Source organism: Lynx canadensis, chromosome C1 (assembly GCF_007474595.2).
Source record: "Lynx canadensis isolate LIC74 chromosome C1, mLynCan4.pri.v2, whole genome shotgun sequence".
Lineage (NCBI taxonomy): Eukaryota > Metazoa > Chordata > Mammalia > Carnivora > Felidae > Lynx > Lynx canadensis.
In genome coordinates, this window is record NC_044310.1 from 55,117,452 (window position 1) to 55,144,359 (window position 26,908).

At 36.6% G+C, this 26,908-nt stretch overlaps 1 protein-coding gene across 1 annotated transcript in view; it reads right to left on the minus strand.

Moving 5' to 3' along the window:
* Positions 1-4,398: 4,398 nt before the first annotated feature.
* Positions 4,399-26,908, minus strand: part of CC1H1orf141 (chromosome C1 C1orf141 homolog) — a 37,197-nt gene continuing 14,687 nt past the window's right edge. The window contains exons 4-6 of the mRNA XM_032594140.1: positions 7,654-7,723; positions 7,110-7,296; positions 4,399-5,475 (exon numbers count right to left, since the gene is read on the minus strand). Coding sequence (XP_032450031.1) covers positions 4,903-5,475; positions 7,110-7,296; positions 7,654-7,723 — 830 coding nt within the window. The 3' untranslated portion in view covers positions 4,399-4,902. The remainder of the gene's footprint in view (positions 5,476-7,109; positions 7,297-7,653; positions 7,724-26,908) is intronic.

A 26,908-nucleotide genomic window follows, 5' to 3' on the forward strand; every position in this document is an offset into this window, starting at 1 on the left:
TCAAAATATCCTCCATATTTTAAGGTCATCTGGTTAGTAACCTCAAATCCTTATGTAAAGTCCTTTCACAGCATCATCTAAACTAGTGTTTGATTGAATAATGAGAGGTCTGAGTCTTGGGACGACAACTTTGGAATTCTGCCTACCACACTGGCTTCAATAATAAAGGAAAATGACTTGCGAATTCAATCTGGTTTTGGTGAATGTCACTGTTTTCTGGGAAATTGGTCTATTCCAAATATCCATTCCTTGGGGTCAGTTTTGATCATGTCCTTTTTGATAAAGGAGATCATCCACTTTTTCCCGGATTTTTCAAATTTGTTGGCTTGCATGTAATATTATGATTCTTTTCCTCTTTTCTATATCTATGGTTGTTTCTTTTATCATTCATATTCCTTTTTTCTCCTTTCCCTTAAGTCCTTTAATACCAAAAAACAAAGTGAGGCACTCCATTCCATTTACACAGAGTTTTATTCAGGGTAATTTATACAGGGGAAATCAGGCTAGTGAATAGACGTTCCAGGTGGTGCTACACACCTATTCTCCGCTCCATATTCTCTACCCATTCTCTGCATCTTAACCCCCAGCTTTCATGTATATTTTAAAAACGAACACACAAAACAACTATTGCTTTTATTTATCCTTTTATACTACATTTTTATTTCTACTTAAATATTTGTAGTGTTTCTCTGTGTTAATTTCCTATTCATAATTTCTTGTGTATTATTTTATGCTTTTTCTATTTTCCTGAGATGAGAACCTTGGGATCCTTTTTACTAAATCCTTTCCAGGAAGAAAGAGAACTAGGAGCGGGTGGAAGAGGGAGAAAAATGAAAACTTTACATTTTCTTTTGAACTAGTTTTTGCTGTTATGCCACAGGCTTTGGAATGAAATGGTTTCCTTTTCATTTTCTACCTTATAATTTGAGTTTTGGCTTCTTCATCCCTTATTTTCAAATAGTAAATAAATTTAGAATTTTCCTTATGCTTATTCTTAATTTTATTGGATTTTTTAAATTCCTATATTTATTTTTAAAAACATTGGGTATTTCTTGGGGTGCCTGGGTGGCTCAGTTGGTTAAGCATCTGACTTCAGCTCAGGTCATGATCTTGAGGTTCGTGAGTTTAAGCCCCATGTCGGGCTCTGTGCTGACAGCTCAGAGCCCAGAGCCTATTTCAGATTCTGTGTCTTTTTCTCTCTCTCATTGCCCCTCCCCCACTCATGCTCGCTCGCTCTCTCTCGCTCTCTCTCAAAAATAAATAAACATTAAAAAAGTTTTAAAAAATATTGGGTATTTCTGCATAGTCCACAATACAATCAATTTTCTAAGAACAAAACCCAAAATTTATTTTCTCTGTTGCAGAGAAACTGAGGTCCATATCCATTACATCAACTTTATTAATTAGATTGTATAATTACTCTGCATCCATATTTTTGGGGTTTTGTTTTGTTTTATTTTACTTGTTTAACTCCGAAACAGATGAACTGAGGTCTTCCACTATAATTTTATTTTTATTACATTCTCCTGGGAATTCCAGTAGTTTTTACTTTATATAACTAGCCACTTTCTTCTTTGGCATATACAAAGTACACCAAAGATGCTGTTTTAATATATTGTATTTTCATTATTACATAACATATAAGGTCCTTGTTTATTGTTTCTAACCTTAAATTTTAGTTTATCTGATATTAATAATTCCATTCCAACTTCTTTTTGTTTCATTGGCTTGGTATCTCTTTCCTCACTACTTTATTTTCAAGATTTCTTTATTGCTTTAACTATATTTCTTATAAACAGTATATACTTAAGTGTTATTTCTTTAACTCAGCCTGAGAGTCCCTGTCTTTTAATGGGAAATTTCAACCTATTCAAATATAGTATCAGGACAGAGACTTGATTTCAATATTTTTATGATTTATTGTATATTGGTTCTTTTTAAAATTTTCCTTGTTTTTTCATAGTAATCCCATTCCCCTTTTTATTTGGAAATCTTATACATTCTATTCAATTAATCATTAACTCTTCTATTAAGATTATGCTTGAAAGTAATAACAAATCCAGCCCATATCTTAAGGAAAATAGTATAGTGAGTGTGCAAGTGTGTGTGTGTGTGTGTGTGTGCATATAGTGTGCTATACTTGAATCTCCTTAAGTGTTTGTATTATTTTTCTTATCAAATTGTTCCTTGTCTCCTCTAACAGCTCTATGTGTTCTGTTTATTTAATCGCTGGTTACTGAAAGAGTTGGACTTAGCAGGGTTAGCAAACAGGAAGCAACTTTATTTTTTCTAATGATTTTTCTCATTGCTAATCCTACAAAATTATTGTGTTTACCTATTCCTCCTCATCCCTGAAATGAGATTTCTGTCAATTTTCATAATTTTGCCCTTTTTCTGTTACAGTCCTGCGTGGCTGGCCACTGTCTGCTGCTGGGCCCCTTTAGATGAGTTACTACTTTTCTTAGTTGGCTCAGGGAAGTGCAGGTCTGTTTATTGCCATGTCTAGTAACTACAGTACTGTTGAGTGGTGGAAGGTAAAGTCTAACCCATTATGGAATGGTGCTTTAGAAGCAAGCAGACCACAATCCCCTGGTGAAGCATCTGAGGGAAAATTCACTGATCTCTGACTTCCCAGTGTTCTCACAGGCTTGGTGTTTCCTTCCTGGCCTCTTGGGACCAGTGAGACCAGAAACACTTTTATTAGACCAAAGGCAATCTTTCCCTCTGGTAATCCACAGATCCCAACAGCCAGCTGGTCTCAGGACACAGCACAACCTCCGTCATTGCCTTGTGACTCAGAATCTGGTCTCCAGGGCCATAGTCAGATCTCAGCATCAGAATAGAAACCATGTCTAACCTTGCACCCCGCTGCTTGACGATCTCAGCAGCTGTCTGGCTTAGAAGATGACAGATGGAAGCTGAGAGTAGAAGAGAAAGGTACTGAGCTTAGGTCACTACCTTCCCAGAATCCACTGCTCCCAGCTGTCCAGTTGTTTTAATGGAGAATTCTCAGCCAAATGGAATTGTTAAGTTGATTTAGTTCTTCCTAAAAGATAAAGCTCACAAGTTCCAGCAGAAACTTCCAAAAACAACTAAAATAAAAATCTTCAGTTCTAATCTGCATCTACTTTGGGCTAAAGTTCAAACACTGTAGTTAGGTCCAGCATTTAATTTAGAAAAGATTGGAGTGAGAGACTTTTGGGAACTTCTTTTGAGATGTTATATTAAGAGCAGGGGAAAGGGTGAAGATAGAAAGGGAATTTTTAATGAATGCTTACTATGCTCAAGGCACACCACATTAATTTTTAACACTGAAAATGATAATACTATAATAAGGTACTGTCCCATCTCAAGGCAAGGATACAGTAACTCAAGGCTCAGACAGTTTACATTGTTTGCTCAAGTTTAGTCATATCTGCCCACATTTCATTACTTTATAGTGACTATCACAAAAAACGACCATCATTACTTGTGCTATTACTAGGTATGTGTTCTATTTCTTATTGTTTTTATTGTTAGTGATTTAAAAGTTTGTGTTTTATCTTCTGAGCCAGCAGGGTAGTTAGGGATACTGTTTTGCTTTGCAGTGAGCCTGGGAGGAGGGAAAACGAGGATGGGGCGGGAGTGGGGAGTGAAGAGAATGGATGACAGCAAGCCAAGAGAACAAGAGGATCAATCCTTATTTGCTGGAAAAGAGACACATGACTTCAAAACTTTGACCTGCTGCTGTTGCTACTCCTCTAGTAACCAGAAGAAAGGTAAAGAGCCAGGATGCATGTATGCATCTCCTCTACCTCCTATATACCTGAGCCCATCACCCTATCTTAAAGCTCTTGCCTTAAATAAAAGCCCATCACCTTATCCATCACTCTTGCTCTTCCCTCATTTACAGAGTTTCCATTTGTACTTCCCCATCCCCTCCCCCACCTCCATTTTCTCTCCTTGCCATTCTATTTTAGAGCCAAAACCTGACTCTACTTGGGAAGAGGTGCCCAAGAGGAACATTGATGGAGCACAGTAAATAAAACCTCCAGTCTGAAGTGGAAACAGGAACCTTGAACATATTTATGTCCTTGCCTTTAAAAGTTTCCAGAGACCCCCAAAGCCTTCCTCTAAAGGAAATGTTTCTAATTAAACTTACTTCTCCTCATGTACTAACAGTTCAGATTTAAAAAAAAAGTTTAAACAAATGGATTAAAAATGAAATTTTGAAATACAACTTCTTGAAAACAGTAGGACATGGTTTCAAAAAATTTTTACCTTATTGTGAATAAGTTATTCTTTTAAATTATTTAACAATTCCAAAAAAAGTCAAAAGTATACTTGAAAAGGTATTGTATAGCAATGAGTTCAATGTCTACTAACAAAAAGCTATTTTAAATTTGACAAAGTCTTTTTAATTGCATGAATTGCTAATGTAATCCTATTTTCCAATGATTATCCAAAATGTTGATATATGATTAATTCCACATGCATCAAGTTAATGGTGCATTTGTCTTATTTGATATTCAATTATTGAGCAAGGTTATTGGTGCTGTTTGGCTTCCAACAGCAAATTTCCAGAGACGGTGAATGCCATTCTTGGTCCCAAATCACACTTTACTGTAGAAATGCTGATGATTGAGGAATCTAATTGAGTTCATAAAAATTCATGTATTAGTCCCTCTTGTGGATAATTATTTCCTAATTTTGTCCTTTTGTTTACTAAAAATGTTGGCTTTTCTTGAACAGATGACTGTTGATTTATAATTGCAATTTCTATGTTTTGCTTTTTTATACCATCCACAAGAATATTATTTAGGTAACAATTTCTTCTATGATCTTGGAGCTTCATTATTTTCTTTTTGTTACATAAATATTGCTGTAAAACAATATTTTTTGAGGGGCCTAATTTTCACTTGACTAGTTTAACAAATCATCCAAGGGTGTTACATTATTTAATTTATGGACTTTGAGTATATTTTTTAAAGGCTTTAAACAATATTTGACAGGTAAGGTACTGAATTTGCTAATTGGTTTTACTGTAGAAAACATTCTTTCAAAGTTGCCATGTCTAGCACTCATTTCTTGAATAACAGTTTTATCAAGGAAGCCCATAAAATTTTTTGTTAGGCTGGAAAAAGTCTGTGAGAAATTATAGAATTTACTCCAGGATACGTCTTCAAATGTCTTCTTACTAGTTTTCTTCCTTAGCTTACTCTCTACAACTCTATGGCCCACATCAACAGATATTGCTTGTATATTTCTTTTCCATGCTGTAGCCATTATCCTTTTAGGTTTGGAAGGAATAATAAATTGATCCCTAATTAAAGATTTGAGGGTTTCACAATTTCTTTCTAAGACAAAATCTGCTCTTTTATGTGGGTAAATGTTTTCATCTTCCATTCGATGGGGAGGAAGCCGATTTTTTGTCAAAAGTAACATTTGCACATATCCAGTTTCATGGAAAATTATGGGATTTGTGTCATTTTGTTCCTGTGGATTAAAGAAAAGAGTACTTAGTCATCAGTCTAGTGAGACAAGAAGGCTACATATATTTTTAAACGTGAAAATGAAATGGTAAAGTATACTAAAAATGACTACAGAGACATTTTTAATATGAACAATAATGGTAGTGAAACACACAAAAACGATGTGCTTATATGTGGCACACTTCCTTCTCTTAATATTCTGTCAAGATGTTAGGGGTAAAATCTGAACTTTTGGCCTATGAAAATCCTTTCTGAAATAAAGTGAGATATGACAAAATAAATACATTCCTTAAATGTCTGAGATGTTGTCATTGGAAAAATAGGATCGTTGGTGGGATGGGACATTGCTCTGGCATTTCTTAGGTTTCCATGTCCAGAAATAAAAGGCATACCAAAAAATGAATTGAATCAAAGGTGATAAGCCAAATTTAAGCCAAAATTAAAGTCTGCATACCGTTATAAATAATTCCAAGCATCTAAAAGTATCTTTATAATATTATATTTATTCTGATACTCCAACCCTTACCACAATACTTAGCATATAAAAAGCACTCAATATATATTTGTGTAATAATATAGCCAAAGTAATAGATTGACTTAAAAATAGACTATTTTTGTTACAGTAATAGCAAAATTTGTATGAACGAGCTACTTATTAAACTCTTTCCCATATTTCCATTATAGGGCAAAAAGATTAACTCTCAAGACATAAGAAACCAGGATCATCTAATTGTACATCAGTATACTTAGTGAGAAAGGTATTGCTTATAATTACTAAAAAGATAATGAAAGATCTGGTTTTGCAATCCATTGGGATGTCAGTGATACCTGTTTAGCCACAGTAGTGAGGATTTGTTCTATTTTTGTCCTGTCCAATGCCTCTGGGAATTCTCCACCTTACAAATCTCTGTACTCTTACATAGAGGCAGAAACTAACTTTATTAGCCTTCCTTGAGGTTAGGGCACAGGCATGTGACCCAGGCTCTGCCAATCAGATACACCTCAGATAAGTCTTCAGTTCAGAGAAAGCAAGCACTAAAGGTGGGCTATTTGAAAATGACTCTAGTGAGAATGTAGCACATGTATCTGCTTTGAAAGGCAGCAATAGCAAGGGTCTTAGAAATAGCATCTCCTGCCCAGCATCAGAGTCATAAACTGTGTAACAAAAGCATGGGTCTGGGTGGAGCAGTCTAGGGTTACAAATGGGTGACTCCTGACTGGATAGCTCTCAGGCCAGATTGTCTCTCCAGCCTTCCTACAGTCTCTGTGAGCTACCAAATAGCCTTAATGTATGTATTTTCTCATTCAGTTAGCTAAAATAGATTGTTAGAAAAGTGAAAAGCAATGCAGTTATTTAAAAAATACAAAATCTGTTTTATATTTCTTTTATAATCAAGAAAGGTTTGACAAAGCCTTTTTCATAAAGAAAAACACAAAATTTTCAGTTGATGCAAAGGCATCCCCAGTTTTGGGTTGGCAGTTCTAAAAAGAGCACTAAGAATCTAAGGGTGGTTGTCACTTTGTAATGCAAAACCGAGAAGTAAAAATAATTTATCAAAGATTCTAGTCACTAGAATATAAGATTCCTGCAAGTAGAACTTATGCACATATTTCCTGAACAATAGTAGGTATTATTACCATGTGAGAAGTTACTGTCTTTGCTGGACTAATGTTGATTATCTTGGCATTTGGCTTTTTTAATTCATCCTCAAAGCACAAGGGGAGCAAGCTTTTCTTTCTTGTTGAACAATATTCACTTAATTGGTCATTTATGATGGTTTTGTTTTCTTTTGTGCTAAAATCATCCATCTGTGGGGGAGATTTTCTTCTGAAAATGAGCACAAGTTCAGCATAAATAATGATTGATTTTAGGGTTGATTCTAGTTTGTCAGTTCTTGCTTGTCTCCCCGATCCCCGAAAGTCACTGACAACATCTTCCCCAAACTCTCAGCCACACACTTTCAATCTGGCAAGAGTATTCCTTCCTGCCTTTTTGGGGGAAATAGCAAAAGTGGGGGGAGAGGAATATATATATATATAGGCCCATATTAAATAGGCCCATACTATAAGTAATAATAAGCCAGAATAAATTCATTCCGGTCCAGTAAAAAATAAAACAAATAACTCTTCCTATTAAAAACATTGAACACAATAAAATATGAAAAATGTTAAAATAAATTACCTTTTATTGACAGAATCTTCTAAGTGACCAGCCAAATCAGATGATTCCCTAGGTTTTTTTCCAGTTTGAGCTGAAATTATAAAACATTTTCATATATCATGGCATTTAGAAAATACCTTCTAGGGGCGCCTGGGTGGCGCAGTCGGTTAAGCGTCCGACTTCAGCCAGGTCACGATCTCGCGGTCCGTGAGTTCGAGCCCCGCGTCGGGCTCTGGGCTGATGGCTCAGAGCCTGGAGCCTGTTTCCGATTCTGTGTCTCCCTCTCTCTCTGCCCCTCCCCCGTTCATGCTCTGTCTCTCTCTGTCCCAAAAATAAATAAATGTTGAAAAAAAAAATTAAAAAAAAAAAAGAAAATACCTTCTATAAAATATTTTACAGTGTAAAATAACAATAGAAAGCTTCCAGTATAGTGCTTGATCTGTACTAGATACTCAAGTAAGAATTTCTTAAATGAACAAGATAGAACTGGAAACAACTGCAGCCAAGGACCTAATATTTGGCTCAGGCAAATCAAACATAAAACTGGCCTTGGAGATTTTTGTGGAAGAAAGACATTCTCAAATTTTCAAATCTCTCTAACACGTAAGTCATTATTAGCCAGTAGGAAGCCTCAGATGGTTAAACACTGTTGGTAAGTGGGGAAGTTGGTTAGCACAGGTCAAACAGATCTTGCCACCTAGCAGGAAGGAAGTGTCTAGGGTTGAACTCTTCCAAATATGCCTGGTGGACACTTCAATATTTCCCTACTTTCTTTGAAGTGCTCCCAGACACATATGATGTGAGCAGTAAATTCAACTTTTCTCTTGTCCTGAAGTAGTTTGTATTCTAGTGCAGTGCTTCCCAACATTTTCCACATCATGGCAAACATACTAATTAATATTCTTTTATACAGTACACTGAGGACAAACACTTGAGTATACTTGTAGCCAGACTGACCTAAGGCCAACCCTTGCATTCTTGAAGGCTGAAGGATTAGTATTTCAGCATAACAGGTTACCACAGAAGCTCTATTCTAGAGAAAGGAAATAGTCAACAAACAAGCAAATAAACAAACACAAAAATACATAAAACAATTTCAACCACTTGTAAGTATTATAAAAACATATACCCATGGGACTTCACCTATGGTGGCTATAGAGGCTTCTCTCAGGAGGGCATATTTGAGTTGAAGTCTGAGAAAGAAGAGGCAGCCAGGTGAAGAGCTGGGCAAACAGACTACTAGACAGAGGAAAGAGCAAGTGTAAAGGTCTCAGTGTGAAATCAGCTTGGAATGGTAAAGGAGCTGAAGGCCAATGTTGTTGGATTGTAGCGAATGAGGGGGAGAGTGGAGTAAGATGAGACAGGTAGCAGGAGCCAAATTATAGAGAGCTACATAAGCCATACCAAAAACTTAAAGACAGTATTCTGGTTATAATAGAGGTGATTTAGAAGGTATTAAGCAGAATAAGAAAGTAGTTCGATTTATGCTTCAGGAAGATCACTCTCTGTGCTCTGCTTTGAGCTCTGCTGGCTTCACAGAATGAGTCTGGAAGTTTTTCTTCCATTTCTACTTTTTTGGAACAGCTTGAACAGAAGACATATTTACTCTTCTTTAAATGTCTGGTCGAATTCCCCTGGGAAGCCATCTGGCCCAGGACTCTTGTTTGTTGGGAGATTTTTGGTAACCGATTCAATTTCTTCACTGATTATGTCTGTTCAAATTTTCTATTTCTTCCCATTTGAGTTTGGGTAGAGTGTGTGTGTCTAGGAGTTTGTCCATTTCTTACAGATTGTCCAGTTTGTTGGCATATAATTTTTCACAGTATTCTCTTATAATTATATGAATTCCTGTGGCGGTGGTTGTGATCTCTCCTCTTTCATTTCTGATTTTATCTATTTGGGTCCTTTTTCTTTTATTTTTGAGAAGTCTGGCTAGGGGTTTATCCATTTTGTTTAGTCTTTTAAAAAAATCAACTCTTAGATTCATTGATCTGTTCTACTGGGTTTTTTTTTTTTTTTTTGGATTCTATATTTTTTATTTCTGCTCTAATCTTTATTATTTCTCTTCTTCTGCTGGGTTTGGGGTTTCTTTGTTTCTGCCTTTCTAGTTCCTTTAGGTGTGAGATTTGGTTATGTATTTGGGACCTTTCTTGCTTCTGGAAAATACAATGTATTTTCTTCTTAGGACTGCCTTTGCTGCATCCTAAAGGGTTTAATGCCATGTTTTCATTTTCATTTGCTTCCATGTATTTTTAAATTTCTTCTTTAATTTCCTGGTTGGCCCATTCATTCTTTAGTAGGATGTTCTTTAACCTCCATGTTTTTGGGGCTTTCCAAATTTCTTCTTATGGTTGATTTCAAGTTTCATAGCTTTGTGATCTGAACATATGCATAGCATAATCTCAATCTTTCTGTAACTGTTGAAAGCTGTTTTGTGACCCAGTATGTGATCTATTTTAGAGACTGTTCCATGTACACTTGAGAAATATGTGTATTCTGCTTCTTTAGGATGAAAATTTCTGAATATATCTGTAAGTCCATCTGGTCCAAAGTGTCATTCAAAGACGTTATTTCCTTATTGATTTTCTGCCTACATGATCTGTCCATTGTTGTAAAAGTGGACTATTGAAGTCCCCTACAACCATGGTATTGTTATCTATAAATTTATTTATGTTTGTGATTAATTGATTTATATATTTGGGTTCTCTCACATTGGGAGCATAAACATTTAAAATTGTTAGCTCTTCTTGATGGATAGACCCCTTAATTATGATATAGTGCCTTTCTTCATCCCTTGTTAGGATCTTTGGTTTAAAATCTAGGTTGTCTGATACAAGTATAGCTACTCCACCTTTCTTTTGATGTTCATTAGCCTGATCTATGGTTCTCAATCCCCTCACTTTCAATCCACAGTTGTCATCCAGTCTAAAATGAGTCTCTTGTAGGCAGCATAAAGATGGCTCTTGCTTTTTTTTATCCATTCTGATACTCTATCTTTTGATTGGGGCATTTAGTCCATTTACATCAAAGTGATTATTGAAAGATATGGATTTAGTGTCATTGTGTTATCTGTAGATTTCTTGCTTGTGGTGATGTCTCTGGTCCTTTGTAGTCTTTGCTGCTTTCCACTTACAGGGTCCCCCTTAGAATCTCCTGCAGGGCTGGTTTAGTGGTCATGAACTCCTTTAATTTTTGTCTGGGAAAACCTTTATCTCTCCTTCTATTCTGAACAACAGCCTTGATGGATAAAGAACTCTTGGCTGTATATTTTTCCCATTCATCACATTGAATATTTCCTGCCACTCCCTTCTGGCCTGCCAAATTTCAGTGGCTAGGTCTGCTACTACCCTTATATATCTACCCTTGTAGGTTAAGGCCTGTTTGTCCCTAACTGCTTTCAGAATTCTCTTTGTATTTTGCCAGTTTCACTATGGTATGTCATGGTGTTGACCTGTTTTTGTTGACTTTGGAGGGAGTTCTTTGTGCCTCTTGGACTTGGATGCCTGTTTCCTCAGCTATAATTTGTTCAAATAAACCTCCTGCCCCTTTCTCTCCATCTTTTTCTTCTGGAACTCCTATGATAAGGATACTATTCATTTCATTGACTCCCTTGGGTCTCTAATTCTCCCCTCATGGTCTAATAATTTCCTTTCCCTCTTTTTTTTCAGCCTCATCACTTTCCATAATTTTATCTTCTGATTCTCTCTTCTGCTCTTCCGTCCTTTCTGTCACTGCATCTACTTTATTTTGCATCTCAGTCATAGCATGTTTTAATTCATCGTGACTAGTTCTTAGGTTTTTGATCTATGAAGCACTAGATTCTCTGCTGTCTTCTACACTTTTTTCAAGCCTGGCTATTAGTTTTATGACTATTATCCTTTTCATATATATTTTTTATATCTGTTTTGAGCAATTCTCTGGATGTCATTTCTCCCTGGAATTTCTTTTTTTAAATTTTTTTTTTTTTCAACGTTTATTTATTTTTGGGACAGAGAGAGACAGAGCATGAACGGGGGAGGGGCAGAGAGAGAGGGAGACACAGAATCGGAAACAGGCTCCAGGCTCCGAGCCATCAGCCCAGAGCCTGACGCGGGGCTCGAACTCACGGACCGCGAGATCGTGACCTGGCTGAAGTCGGACGCTTAACCGACTGCGCCACCCAGGCGCCCCTGGAATTTCTTTTGAGGAGAATTCTTCCGTTCTGTCATTTTGGCTAGGTTTCTGTCTTTTACGTGTGTTAAATGCTTGTTATGTGTCCTGCACCTGTGAGAACTACTGTATTATAAAGGGGTCATACACTGCCCAGGGCCTGGCACTTCAGGAAGTGTTTTTGTAGCATATTGTGTGCACTCTGTTGGCTGCTCTATCCCACTGGTCAGTCTTCTACAAAGCTGCTTCTTACTTATAGTGGCAGATTGTTTAGACCTTCCACCAGACGTGCTTTGATTTGTTCATTGAAGTAACCCTGGAAGAAAGGAAAGGGCCAGGGACCTGATCCCATACAAAGAGAAAAATGAAAGGGGTGAAAAAGAGACCAAGCAGAGAGAATCAGAGAAACTATAAGGCTTAATCCAGAGAGAGAGAGAGAAAGGAAAATAAAGGAAATATAGAAAAGGTGTGAAAAGAATAGAGTAAAAATGCCTGATTACAGAGACAAACAAAGCACAGAAAGAATATATATTTTATATATAAAATAAGAATTGACCAAAAATCAAATCAGAAACTTTGAGCCTGATTCCAAAGGGGGAAAAAAGAAAAGGGTAAAAAGAAAAAGAAGAGAAAAAAAGAAGAGAAGGAAAGAAAAAAGAAAGAAAAGGAGCAACAGTCTAACACACAAAACCACAGGACAGTTATCTGTTGGTGCCTGGGACTGGTGGTTGTGCTGGTCTGGAGGAGAGGCCGTCTGGTTCTGTCTTTGTCAGTCTCACTCGACTAGATAAACAGTTGCCAGGCTCAGAGGGGTGGAGTTTGGTGTAAGTGGGTCCCGCCTCCACTGGGGCTGCTGTACTGCTCCCTGAAGCCCCACCCTGTTGGTGATGGGGAGAAAAATAGCGGCACCCCAATCTCTCCTCCTCAACCAGGGGGATTGCCCTGCTCCACAGTCTCCCGTGCCTCCTAGTCACTCAGCTGGGATTCAAAACCCATATTTTAAAGGATCCCACACTACATAGACCCGGTTCTGGGGTAGCACCAATCTGCCCTACAGATGTGGCAGGTGCCTGCAGGGTCTTTTGTCCTTGGGGGGCAATATACACTCTTCCCCCAGTACTCAAGGGAGGGCACTGTCCTCTCCCTGTGCACCCCTGAGGTCGCTCCCGTGCCCTGGGGCTAGCTCTCCTCTCTCCTCCCAAGGCATGCTCACACCACTACAGCAGCTTCAGTCTGGAGAAAGTCACGCACTTTTGAAAACTCTGATCTTCAGCTCCTAAGGCTGTTTGCAAAGTAGAGACTGGCACCGATTATATTTCTCGTTCCCCAGTCCGCAGTCCCGAGAGATTTTTCTCTTGTTCCAACACAATACCGCAATCCACAGTTTCTCTCTCTCTCTCTCCCTTTTGTCTCGCCACAGAGGGGATCCCTGCCCTCCATGCCCACTCTGTTTTATCTCCCCTAATTCGCATACAGGTACCTCTGTCCCGCCAAGCTGTCACCCTCCACCTCTGGAGATTTTTCTGTCACTCCGAAGACAGATTTCCTGGGTGTTCCAAGTGTTCTGACCTTAATACAGCTAAGTTTGAGGGACAAGGGAAATCCTGGTCCCCCTACTTCTCTGCCATCTTCCTCCTCAGATTATTCTAGATTATTATTAAATAATTTTCTTTCAGATCACTTCAGATATAATAGATTATTTTGGAGTTTTTGACTTTTGCAGTGTTAATCTTTTGCTTTCTTTTTAACTTAACTTTATTGAAGTATGATTTGCATACAATTAAATGCATGCATTTTACATGTATAGTTTGATGAATTCTGATAAATAAATATATATATATATATATATATATACACACACACTTATGTAAGCATCAACAAAATTGAGACTTTGACTATTTCTATTATTTAAAGATAGTTTTCCTATGCCCTTTTGCAGCAAGTTCATTTAATTTGTTCTGTTCTCTTTTTCAAACACATTGTTTATCTCGGTGTTGGATACCTCAATATACTATCTTGTCTGATCCAGTCATACTTCTGTCCCTTCATGTTGCATTCTATGTGATTTTCCTAAACTTGCTCTTCAGATCTTTGATTTGGTTTACTCCAATGTTTATTCTACTCTTCACAACTTTTAATATAATTTTAGGTTCTGCATTATCATTACTTATTACCTTAAAAATATTTTTATCTCTGAGGCGCCTGGGTGGCCCATTCGGTTATGTGCCTGACTCAAAACTGATTTTGGCTCAGGTCATAATCTCAAGGTATGTGCACTGACAGCTCAGAGCCTGCTTGGGACTCTCTGTCTCTCCCTGTTCCTCCTCCACTATCTCTCTCTCTCTCTCTCTCTCTCTCTGTCTCTCAAAATAAATAAATAAACTTAAAAAATATTTTTAGCTCTCACAGCATCATTTCATTTTTGACATGTATCTTTTATATCTTCAAATCTTATTTCACAGAATCCCTTATGTTCTTTAATCTCTTAAACATCTAAAAAATATTATTTTCTAAATTTCTCCTGTTTCATGGGGTACAATTTCTGTCAGAACGTGACCATAGCTATCTTTAAATTATCTCCTTTATTTGCTATGTGATATTTAATAAGCCCCACGTTCTTGTTTTTCCTACTCACCTTTGAATCCGGACACTTTAATCCAGGTTTGATCCTAGTCCAAATATAAAAGAAGTAAATTTCTTTGGCTACTCTCCCTGCTTATCTGGATACTGTTAAATTCTCCCCTTAGAAATTGACAGGCAAATCCACATGTTGTTACCTTGTAAATTCAGGCATTCAGCTGCCTGAGCTGCCTGGTGAGGGAGCCAGAGCCCTGAAACATTATGGGGAAATTTGTTCCTGTGCACTGTATGTTTTGTGAAACCTCTTCATGACTCTAATGAGGTGGTGAGGTGGTGATGGTGATGGGTGATCTGGTGAAGTGCCACTTGGGTTAGAGTCCTTTACCTCTCTCTTGGGGTAAGCAATTCAGGTTGAGGAGACATTTAGTCAAAGAAAGGCCTCAAAGTTCTTAGAGTGTTTTATGGGATCATATATTTTTTTCTTTACACAATTGTCTTTGTGGCTATTATTCACACTTGCAAAGATGGTTCCTAGGAAACTGCATCTTGTCTCTTCTGTTGTCAACTCCCCTTTCAAGACCTTGCTCCTCCAAGTTAGGAGGTTTTTCCCCCTGAGTCCATATGAAGCAATACTAGGAAGCCAAAGAAAGAAAGGGCTAAGTATGGTCATCACATTTCTCTAAAAACACTGCTAACACAGACTTGGACTGCTATTGACTTGCAGTGAGGAAAGGGATCCCAAAAGGGAGGAATTTCCATCTTTCTGTGACCCATCATTAGTAACAAACCCCTTTTCTTTGAGTATTTGGGTGGTGGGGCTAGGGAGTGGTATTAAAAGAAGAATTTTCAGAATATCTTCTACTGGCTTTTTAAATACTCTTCTTTCTCTTAGGAAATGGAATTGTGAATCAACTTCTGGAATCTTCTTTCAAACTACTTCATGTTGTAATATGTAGCAGATTTCCTTTCAGTTTGAGATAAAATGTCTTTGTTTCAATTTAATGAATTTTTCTTGTCTATTTTTCTTCTTTTTGTTATTCATTTTGGCCAAGATAAATTTGTATTTATGTTGCCAACTTTCCCAGAAGTCTTAATTTGGGACTTTGATAAAAGAACTGTAATTTTTCTTCTGTAGAGAGACTCAAGAAATTTTATAAAGGGAAATTTGCTTTGCTGAAAGAGTAGAACAGTCTGCCCCGCTGTTAGGAAACACTTCAGAGGCGACTTATGTGGTAAACAGAGAATTGCCTACTTAATAGTCCCCTTTCTCCCTTTTATGCTGACAGAGCTCTGATTTTATTTATCTTTCTCCAAACAACCATGTCTTCCACAGGAGGCTGGGCTCCTTCCTCACCCAAGGGAGTGAATCTTTAAAAGATCTAAGCCTGTGCTTTTAAAAACGTGAGCTATAACCCATCAATTTAGACACTAAATTAATTTAGCATACTTTGACCAACATTTAAAATTTTTTTTTTCCAACGTTTATTTATTTTTGGGACAGAGAGAGACAGAGCATGAATGGGGGAGGGGCAGAGAGAGAGGGAGACACAGAATCCGAAACAGGCTCCAGGCTCTGAGCCATCAGCCCAGAGCCTGACGCGGGGCTCGAACTCACGGACCGCGAGATCGTGACCTGGCTGAAGTCGGACGCTCAACCGACTGCGCCACCCAGGCGCCCCAAGACCAACATTTTAAAAAACAAAATAGAACAGCATACAGTGTATTACTTGTGTCCTTAGTAACAGCTGTACAAAACACTAAAATACTGCAATCAAATTCAACTAACAGAGAAAAAGACAATTAGGACACCATGAAGCTAAATCTTCTGCTCACTCTATATATCATATAATATACGTGAAATAGTTTATATATAATATATATATGTATACACCATGTTTAAAGCTGGAAAAACTTACCTGAGCTGATAATGATTTGTTGGTTAAAATATGGGTGCATTAAGCTATTCTAGTAAGGAGACACCAGGGAAGGTCTGCTGGAGGGCTTTGAGGAGCATTTTCCTCATTTTTACAAAGGAACCAAAGAGCTTTTCTCTTTTTCAGTGGATGTTGTTAGCCATACAAGTTATCTTGAATAGCAGTCACCATATTGTACAGCAAAACTAGGAGGACAGGCTACTTACTAAGAAACTTGAGAAAAGATGGAGGGACCAAGTATATCTCATCAAGACTCTGAATTAACCATGCCTGGAACTGCCTTACTGATAGACTTATTTGAGATATAAACATCTTTATTGTTTAAACAATATATAGTCAGATTTTATTTTAATTAAAGCTGTATGTCTCCTAAATATTAAAGATGAGTAAGGATCTATCAGGTGGAAAAGTCAGTTCTGAGTTATAGAGGCCAGAATGAATCGTATTACACTGTATTTGGAACAGACTGTTCACAGTGACTAGAATCAGTAAGGAGAAAGAGACAAAATAGAAGGCTAGAAAAATCTTTTATACCATAATAAGCAATCTAAATTTTACCATTTTTGTAATAGATATTATTCAGTTATTAAGTAGGGAAATAATGTGGTGATAAGATCAGATACGATATTCTTTAAAGATTTTCTTAATGCTTTTAAAAGTTAGATACAGTTAATTTTCAGCAATTTCAATATAAACACACAATGTGTATACCTGCAAATAAAGCAGAGTCTTTTTCCTTCTTATAAGCCTTAGATTGAATCGTGGGTATAGGAGAAATGGTTGTACAACCCAATGTTCTTCTATGCTCTTGTTTATTCTGTGAATAAGATCATGCAAAGGCTTAGAATTTTTTTTTTACCTGAACATTAGGAAAACTGGAAAACTATCTCAGAAATTATTTCTCTCTATGTATATTGATAAATAATTTAAATCTGATTATTCACACTTGGAATATATAATTATAATAACTAACAGGTGTATAGTTCTTTAAATTATTTTAAATGTCAATTTATATTTGAGAGAGAGACAGACAGAGTCCGCATGAGGGAGGGGCAAAGAGAGGGAGACACAGAATCTGAAGCAGGCTCCAGGCTCCAGTTGGCAGCAAAGAGCCCAACACAGGGCTTGAACTCATGGACCACAAGATCATGACCTGAGCCAAAGTCAGATGCTTAACCTACTGAGCCACTCAGGCACCCCCCCCCCACCCCCATCTAGTTCTTTAAATACTTCCAAATATAGTATTTATTTAATCCTCAAAAACAAAACCCTATAAGATGGATGTTAGTACCACTTTATGAGGAAGAAACAAATCTACAGAAATTTAAAACTTGGACTACGTTCACACTTTTTACTAAATTCTATTTTCTTTGCCTCTAAAGCTTAGCTATTATACTCATATAAAATTTATTTCTCCAAATGCAGGGAAAATCTAAAATTCAAATACTGAGGGGGGAAAAAGCCCTCTTAGTTTAAAAAGAAACTCGACTCATTCATTGAGTAGATATAGCAAAATACCTCTGAGTAGAATAAGAGAACTGGAAAAAAGATCCAACTTTTCCCAGGTTAGGGTCTCAGATTGGCTCTAATGTGGAGAGAGACTTTGGTGAATCCATTATGTCACTAGAAAGATTATTGATGCTTTTATTTTAGCAATTAACTTAGTCGGGTTCAAAATACAAACTGTCGGGGCGCCTGGGTGGCGCAGTCGGTTAAGCGTCCGACTTCAGCCAGGTCACGATCTCGCGGTCCGTGAGTTCGAGCCCCGCGTCAGGCTCTGGGCTGATGGCTCGGAGCCTGGAGCCTGTTTCCGATTCTGTGTCTCCCTCTCTCTCTGCCCCTCCCCCGTTCATGCTCTGTCTCTCTCTGTCCCAAAAATAAATAAACGTTGAAAAAAAAAAATTAAAAAAAAAAAATACAAACTGTCTCTGGAGCAGCAGCTCACATTTCAGTCCACTTGTTTTATCCTTAGCTGGGCTGCTTGCAGTCTCCCTAAACATGCATGGTTCAGGGGGCAATGAGATACTTGGATAGGGTTTATACATGGAAGATGGGGCTGCCATCTTTGACTTTCTTCTTTCTATTACTCTCCACTCACTTTCCAGAAGCTTGGGCTGCCCTGAACATTGCTCTCTAGTTCTCCTGGCCAGGAAAAACATGTTTCCTATCGGAGGTTTCGATGCCCCATGCAGTGCCAGCTTCATCTACCCTTCAAGCTAAAAGTCATAAAAATAGCCCTGTGTAAGTAAGTTATTCCAAGTTTCTATGCTTTTTGTTGTCACATGCTTCTGGTTACTTACTCTCTAGGGTCTTCAGATAATATGTGTGTGCGTGCGTGCGCGCGCGCGCGCGTGTGTGTGTGTGTGTGTTTTCTGAGTATCTTGTCTAGAGTTTACATTTATTGTCTGAGACAGGGTGGGTGTAATAGGGTTTACGCAGCCATACTAAATCAGATTTCTCCAGAGTTTTTACTACCTCTATTGTCTTTTCCTATTGCATTGTTCAATACTTCCTAAACATCTATAAATAATAGTGGCAATAAGGGTCACTCTTGCCATGCCATAGACTAGTGTATTGTCATTAATTATGAAGTTGGCTATTTTAAGGTATAATTTTTAAAATTATGCTGGGGGTGCCTGGGTGGCTCAGTCAGTTAAGCATCCAACTCTTGGTTTGGGCTTGGGTCATGATCTCACAGTTCATGAGTTCGAGCCCTGCATCAGGCTCCAAGCTGCCAGTGCAGAGCCTGCTTGGGATTCTCTTTCCCCCTCTCTGCCCCTTGCCAACCTTGCTCTCTCTCTCTCTCAAAATAAGTAAATAAACTTTAAATTTTTTAAAAACAAAATTATGTTGATATTCTTTATCATACAGCAAGTATTTTTTGTAGTTTTATCAATGATGGCTGTTGAATTTATCAATTATATTTAAAATCTTGCAGGTATTAAAATAACTACATTTTTCTGATGAAACTCCAGGCATAGAGCTGGCAGATATTTAGGGTGAGGATGAAAACAAAAGTTGTAAAGAGACAGGTTAACTGCAATTCTTTGGACTTTCTGAACCAACTGCCACCTCTTCCATTTCCCAGTTACCCTCTCCCACATACAGTTATAGAAAATTGTATTTAATTAATCTCAGGCTAAAATAAGTGCCCTTCTCTTAATAAACTTACTGCTAATGTTTGGTTCTCTGGAGTGAAACTCTCTTCATGCTAGCATTTGGAAGAAAGGCTACCAGTCAAATTACCTTCTCTCTGCCCTCTTATGCTAAAGTAAAGCTAGCTGGTTGAGAACTCTGATGTATACACGGAACAGCTGACTCTCCACTCTGAAGAGATACTTATTTATAAAATTAATGACAGTTTCATAGAAAAATTAACTTATATCTTTACTCTTAAATATGAACAAATGAAGATTTATTAGGTATGATAAAAATCAGTAACTTCAAAAATATCTATCATGTTAAACAAAAGGAATACTGACACCAGAAAAAAAAAAGAGATAATTCAAGAAACAGAAAATAAATTAAAAGAAATGAACTCTAACATCCTCAGAAAATGTTGAGAACACATGTAACAGGAGTCTGCAAAAAGAAAAACAACAACAACTAAGGACAAGAAAGAAACTTAAAATATCATTACTGAACCAAAATGCAATCAAAGGACTAGAATAAAAGGTAAATTTTCAGAAACAAAAAGTAGAGAATAGCAATATAGAGAATCAACCCAAGAAATCTAATATCTGACCATTAAAGAACACAGAAAATAGTGGAAAGAAATTGGAAAAGAAATAACAGATATTTTTTAAGATCTAAAGAAAGACATTTGCTTTAGGGTGGGGTCCACAGAACACTGAACAGAATGAATTGAAGAAAATTACCACCCTTGGGCATATCCTCAAGACATGTGAAAACAATATTGATAAAGAGAAGATCCTAAAAGTTCCAAGGGGAAAAATTAAATAAAATCAACTTACAAAAGACTGAGAACCTTTCATTAACAATACTGAATGGCATAAGACAGTCTAGCAATGTCATCAAAGTTTAGGGGAAAAAATGAAATTAAGATATAATTGTACTCAGCTAAATTATCAATCATATAATGGGAAAAATAAATATACACCCAGACATCTATGAACCACTTCTAGGGATGTTCCTTGAAGACATATTATAGGAAAATAAAGATGAAATCCCAGAAGAAATAACAAAACATGGAGTACTAAAATCTGGCAACTAAACCAGGAATGGAATGACCCAGTGACAACTGCAGAACAGGCTTAAAACAGGTCAAATTTAGAACAAAAAGTCACTGGGATCCTTGAACAATTCCTCCAAGAAGATTAGAATGGATTCTACTCAATAGAGATAATGAGTAAGAAAGCTTGACTATATTCACATATAACGATAAAACTGTATATTTCTTTTTTAGAGACTGCATATCTTACAGGCATAGAGCATGTATCAGACTGTTAGTTTCTTCCTAGCTCTGCCATTTATAATTTGATCTCAGCCAAATTACTTATATCTTCTTTGTACCTCTTTTTTCTTATCTATAAAATAGGAATAAAAATAGTACTTCCTTGGGTTGTTAGGGATGTAAATTTATATATATACACATATATACAAATATACATAATGTATATTTATACTACAAAAGTACTGTAAGTACTATATAGATGTTTGCTATTATTATCATCCTCCCACAAGAAAAAAAAAGGCAAATTGAATCTTCAGAAAAAAACACAAAAGTGTATACATGACAGTAAAGGTTTCAATATGAGGCAAACTAACACATGGCATTATTTTTGAATAACTGGTGGGGAATAAGAAAAGAAAGCCTTTTGCTTGTACATTTTACCCATTGAGAAGAATTGTAATCCTACAACATTACTTTGTTGCACATTCATTACAATGAATATTTAGTGTGATCATAACATAGATACTATTTATAGCCTTGAGTTTTAGAATTAACCTATAGACCAAACATGAGGGCTTAATCAGAGTTGCAAGACTGAATATAATCATTGATGTCAACAATGCAAAAGTAAAGATATACCTGACTTGGGGAAGAAGGTGTGAAGGAGAATGGGAGAAAAGGATAGGGCTGCTAAGTTCTTCATTTTACAAACAGAGGAATCAGGAGGTAGTGCTTAAAGTTAATATAAAAGAAAACATATTTAGATATGTTATTTATAGGTACAAAAGTTAACAACTGAGGAAATAAAAAAGTAACTACCAAAGATCCAGAAGAAAAAAAACAGGGGGAGAGATGAAATGTACAGCAATATAAATAAGCTAATTCAAATATATTTTACTGACTATATAATATTTAAAGTTGAAAAGCAAAAAAGTAGTAGTAGAAGCTCATTCTTTAAAATTACGGAGTTAATCATAAAGGAATTAAACCCCCCCCAAAAGTTAAATATGGTTCCCTTTGAAAAGAGGAAATTAGAACAAGAAGAATGGGATGGAAGTGCTTTGTATCCTTATTAGACTTTCTGAATTATTTAATTTTTTAAAAATTCATATGTATATTTTAACTTATTTTTTAAAAATTAAAATGTTGCATATTTTATATAAGATACGACTAAATTTATTATTATGAGTAAACTTGCTACAATATGTATTTCTTGAAAGGTATTTATTTAACATGAACCTAAATAAAAGATGTAGTTGATGATAATACTAATATTCTGGACAGTGGATCCTGTAAATTTTCTTAAAAATTATAAAAGGGGAGGGGCGCCTGGGTGGCGCAGTCGGTTAAGCGTCCGACTTCAGCCAGGTCACGATCTCGCGGTCCGTGAGTTCGAGCCCCGCGTCGGGCTCTGGGCTGATGGCTCAGAGCCTGGAGCCCGTTTCCGATTCTGTGTCTCCCTCTCTCTCTGCCCCTCCCCCGTTCATGCTCTGTCTCTCTCTGTCCCAAAAATAAATAAACGTTGAAAAAAAAAAATTATAAAAGGGGAATATGCAACAAAAATTATAATGTCATTAATTATGGTCCAAAGTATGTTTCTTCATGCTTCATTTTCCATATTAGCAGTAATCAGGGTTAATAATAAATTAATATCTAAGAGACTCTCTTAAATGACTTTCCTTTGCTGATTCTCTGGTTAACTTCTCTCCCTAGTTTCCTAGATAAAACCTAATGAACAATAGCCAAGGCATGCTCAGTGTTCAAGGCTAGTCAACTACTTTTCTGGATGCCCATGAACCTCTCTGCTCAAAAGGTTATCAAGAGTCAATGTTGTTGTCAAATCACTATGTTGTACACCTAAAACTAATGTAACATGTGTGTTATACTTCAATACTACAATTATGCTGCAATTTAAAAAAAGAATCAATACTGCTGGTCCCAAGCTTGTTTATAGTAATTGTGACTGTAATTATATAAATAACTATAGTATGCTAAGAAGAAATGGTCTTGGCTATACCTCAAAAGATTACAAATGGATGCATATTTTCATATTTTAAATTAAAATAAAATATTTAAGTCATGCATGTATTTTTTTATGATGTCCTGTTTTAACTAACTTTATGATAACTGTTAGTCCTTATCATATTCAAGTAATTTCTGCTATATGGACTGTCAAGCAAATAATATATTATTTTCTGTATTATCCTTTCACATAAAGTTTTACATAATATCAAAGATGAAATCACTTTAAAATTTTACACTTTGAATCCTAAAATAAATGTGAATTTGGGATTCATAGAAGTACATACAAAATTGTTAGTGCCAATCTGAATTTCTACAAAGTAATTGTTAGGTACACAAACTAAACCTACCTCAGCTGTATCCTTAAGATAAAGAAAAGGTCTAAAAGATCTTGAATTCAGATTTTCTTTCATTGGCTCTAAAGAAACAAATCGAAACATAAATGATATTTCTATACTATTAGGCTACTTCTAATTTAACTATCAATAAAATATTTTTTCTACTTCTAGTCAACTTTAGAAATGTAATTTGATAAACTTAGGTGCTTACATATGCATTACATTTTCAGAGCTAAATATATTCTAGAGTAATTTGCTTTAAAAGCCAATTCTATTAGGGGCGCCTGGGTGGCTCAGTCAGTTAAGCATCCAACTTCGGCTCAGGTCATGATCTCACAGTTCATGAGTTTGAGCCCCACGTCAGGCTCTGTGCCGACAGCTCAGAGCCTAGAGCCTGCTTCGGATTCTGTGTCTCCCTCTTTCTCTGCCCCTCCCCCACTCATTCTCTGCCTCTCAAAAATAAAGAAATGTAATAAAAAATTAAAAAAAAAGCCAATTCCATTAACAGAATTTATAACTTTTGATTATTAACTCCTGACTACTTATCAGAAACTATGGAGGTCCGAACTATGACCTCAGAACACACAACAAAGTGGTATGTTCTTGGAAAAAAATGGATTTCTAAACAAAATGGAATCATAATTAAAGGAATCTTTTCATTAATTCCTTTGAAAAGAGAAATATTCCCCTCAACTTGAACCCCATCTCAGCTCTAATTATTTATTAACCTGGGTTATCCTTTAATGGATTTTCTTAAGGTAGGTATGGTGTTAGGTCAAGCATACAGACTTTGGATTTAGATAGCCTGGGACCAAAGCCTACTTTTTTGTCTGTAAGTCATATACCCTTACATAAGTTATTTAACTTCCATGAGCCTTAGTTTTCTGATCTGTTAAGGGGAAATAATAGTACTATCTTAGAGGAATGCTGTGAGGAGGAAATGAAATAATAGATGTAACTAATTTAATAGTATCTGGTATTCATTCAGTCAACAGTTATTTATTTATTTTTAATTTTTTTAATGTTTATTCATTTTTGAGTGACAGAGAGAGAGTGTGAGTGGGGGAGGAGCAGAGAGAGGGAGACAGAATCCAAAGCTCGAAGCTGTCAGCACAGAGCCCGACACGGGGCTCAAACTCACAAACTGTGAGATCATGACCTGAGCTGAAGTTGGACACTTAACCGACTAAGCCACTCAGGCACCCCAACAGTTACTTACTGATCACCTACTACATGCCAGCACTGGTGTTAGACACTGTAATTGTGATTCCTGTGCCCAGTGATACATACATTTTAGTGGGTAATACAGATAATAAACAAGAGAGACAAAGAAGTGAATAATTATAAATTAAGATACATGCTGTGACAGAAATAGATTTTGGTGAGAGAGAACAACAGAGTGAGGTATATTTTAGATAGGTTCATTGCTATGGAGTGAATCTGTTCCCCCCAAAATTTATATGTTGAAGCACTAATCCTCAATGTGATGATATGTGGAGGTGAGGCCTTTGGGACGTACTTAAGTTTATATGAGGTAATGAAAGTGAAGACCCCTATGATGGGATTAATGTCCTTATAAGAAAAAACATGACAGAGAATCTCTCTCTCCACCATGTAAGGAATCAGGCAAGAGGACAGCTGTCTGCAAACCAGGAAGAGGGCTCTAACCAGAACCTGACCATACTAGCACCCTGATCTCAGACTTCCAGCCTCCAGAACTGTGATAAATAAATATTTGTTGTTTAAACCACTCAACCTATAGTAGTTTATTATAGCAGCCTGAACTCACTAATAGAGAAATTGGCACTGAGAAGTGAGGTGCTACTATAACAAATAACTAAAAATGGGGAAGTGGCTTTGGAACTGGGAAATGGCCAGAGGCTAGAAGAGCTTTGAGATGCATAGGAGAAAAACCCAGTATTTCCATGAAGGGAATTTAAAGGAGATTCTGGTGCGAGTTCCCTAAGATTCTTTTACCTTCTTTAAGAATACATAAAGGGGCACCTGGGTGGCTCAGTCGGTTGAGCGTCTGAATTCAGCTCAGGTCATGATCTCACAGTTTGTGAGTTTGAGCCCTGTGTCGGGCTCTGTGCTGACAGCTCAGAGCCTGGAGCCTGCTTTGAGTTCTATGGCTCCTTCTCTCTCTCTGCCCCTCCCTGCCCCTGCTCACACTCTGCTTTCTCTCTCTCTCAAAAATAAATAAACATTAAAAATTTTTTTAAAAAGAATACATAATCAAGTACAGAAATGTTGGTAGATCTATGGATGGTAAAAGCCATTCTCAATGAGGTCTCATAGAAATTAGCACATATTATTGAACAATGAAGAAAAGGTTATCCTTGTTATCAAGTGACAAGGAACTTGGCTGAACTGTGTTTGTGTTCTACTGTTTTGGGAAAGGTAGAACTTGTGAGCAATGAAACTGGATATTTAGCTCAAATTTCTAAGCAAGCATTGAAGGAGTGGCTTGGTTCCTCCTGACTGCTTGTAGTAAAATTCAAAAAGAGAAAAACGAATTAGAAGACTGAACTGTTAAGCAAAAATAAATCAGAACTTAAGGATTTGGAAATTTTTCAAAAAATAAGAAAATTTTCAGCATGTCCATGTTTGAAAAAGAACACTAAGGGTGTGGTAGAATGACTATTTGATAAGGAGATTGGTATGGGTGTGAATCACACACCTAAATAGATATCCCAACAGTGACACTGCCAGTTTGAACTGAAGGGGATGGAGATGAGACAGAAATGAATGAAATCTGTTGGACTTCTTGGGTTTTACAGGATAGGACCACAGAGCTATTCACTGCAAATATGTGCTATTCTTCAAGACAGGGAAAGAATGACCCTGAAGGCAATTCAAAAATCATCAGAGCTGCCTCCTCAGTTTCAAATGGGGTTACTAATGTCTCAGTTTCAACAGGCCAAAGAGCCTCCACTCAACACCTTTGGGGTAGGGCATCCCAGAGTCTTGGAGTCATGACCCCTACCTGGCATGCTATAGAGGCAGGACCTCTGCCCCAGTGGTTCCAGAAGAATATGCAGCCAGAGAGAATTATTCTTGAGTCTTAAAATCTTAGGAAGTTTACCTTGCTAAATTTTAGACTTGCTCAGGACCTATCACCCCTTGTTTCCTTTTATTTCTCCATTTTGTAATAAGAATGCCTATCCTGTGCCTGTCTGACCTTTGCATTTTGCAAGCACATATACTGTTTGGTTCTAGAGGTTCACAGGTAGAGAGGAAATTTGCATCAGGCTGAATCATTCCTTGAGTCTCACCTATATCTGATTTAGATACTATTTAAATAAGACTTTGGATTTTAACAATAACATAAAAGTCAGACATCAGTAAAATAATTTAAGTGTTCCAAAATTCTTTTATTGTCCAGAATGAGGATAATAATAGATTTTGAAAGGTTACATGTTGTAATTTCTAGAGTTATCATTTAAAGAATAGAAATAGAGTACATAACTTCCAAATTGATAAAGGGGAAAAGTGAAACTTAAAAAACTCAATTCTAAAGAAAACATGAGAGGACAGAAAAAGAAGTATAAAATCAACAGGGCAAATGAAAGAACAAAAAAATAAAATGGCAAAATTAAATCCAAAGATATTAGTAATTGCATTAAGTATAAATGGACTAAATGCTCCATTTCAAAGACAAAGAGTATGATAGTAGATTTTTAATTTAATAGTATGATGTTTATGAGAGATAAATATAGATTACAATGTTACAAGAAGGTAATAAAATGATGGAAAAAGATATACCATGCAATGGTAGCCAAAAGAAAGCTGGGCAACTACAGCAATATTAAATAGTAAGACAATTACTTTATAATGGA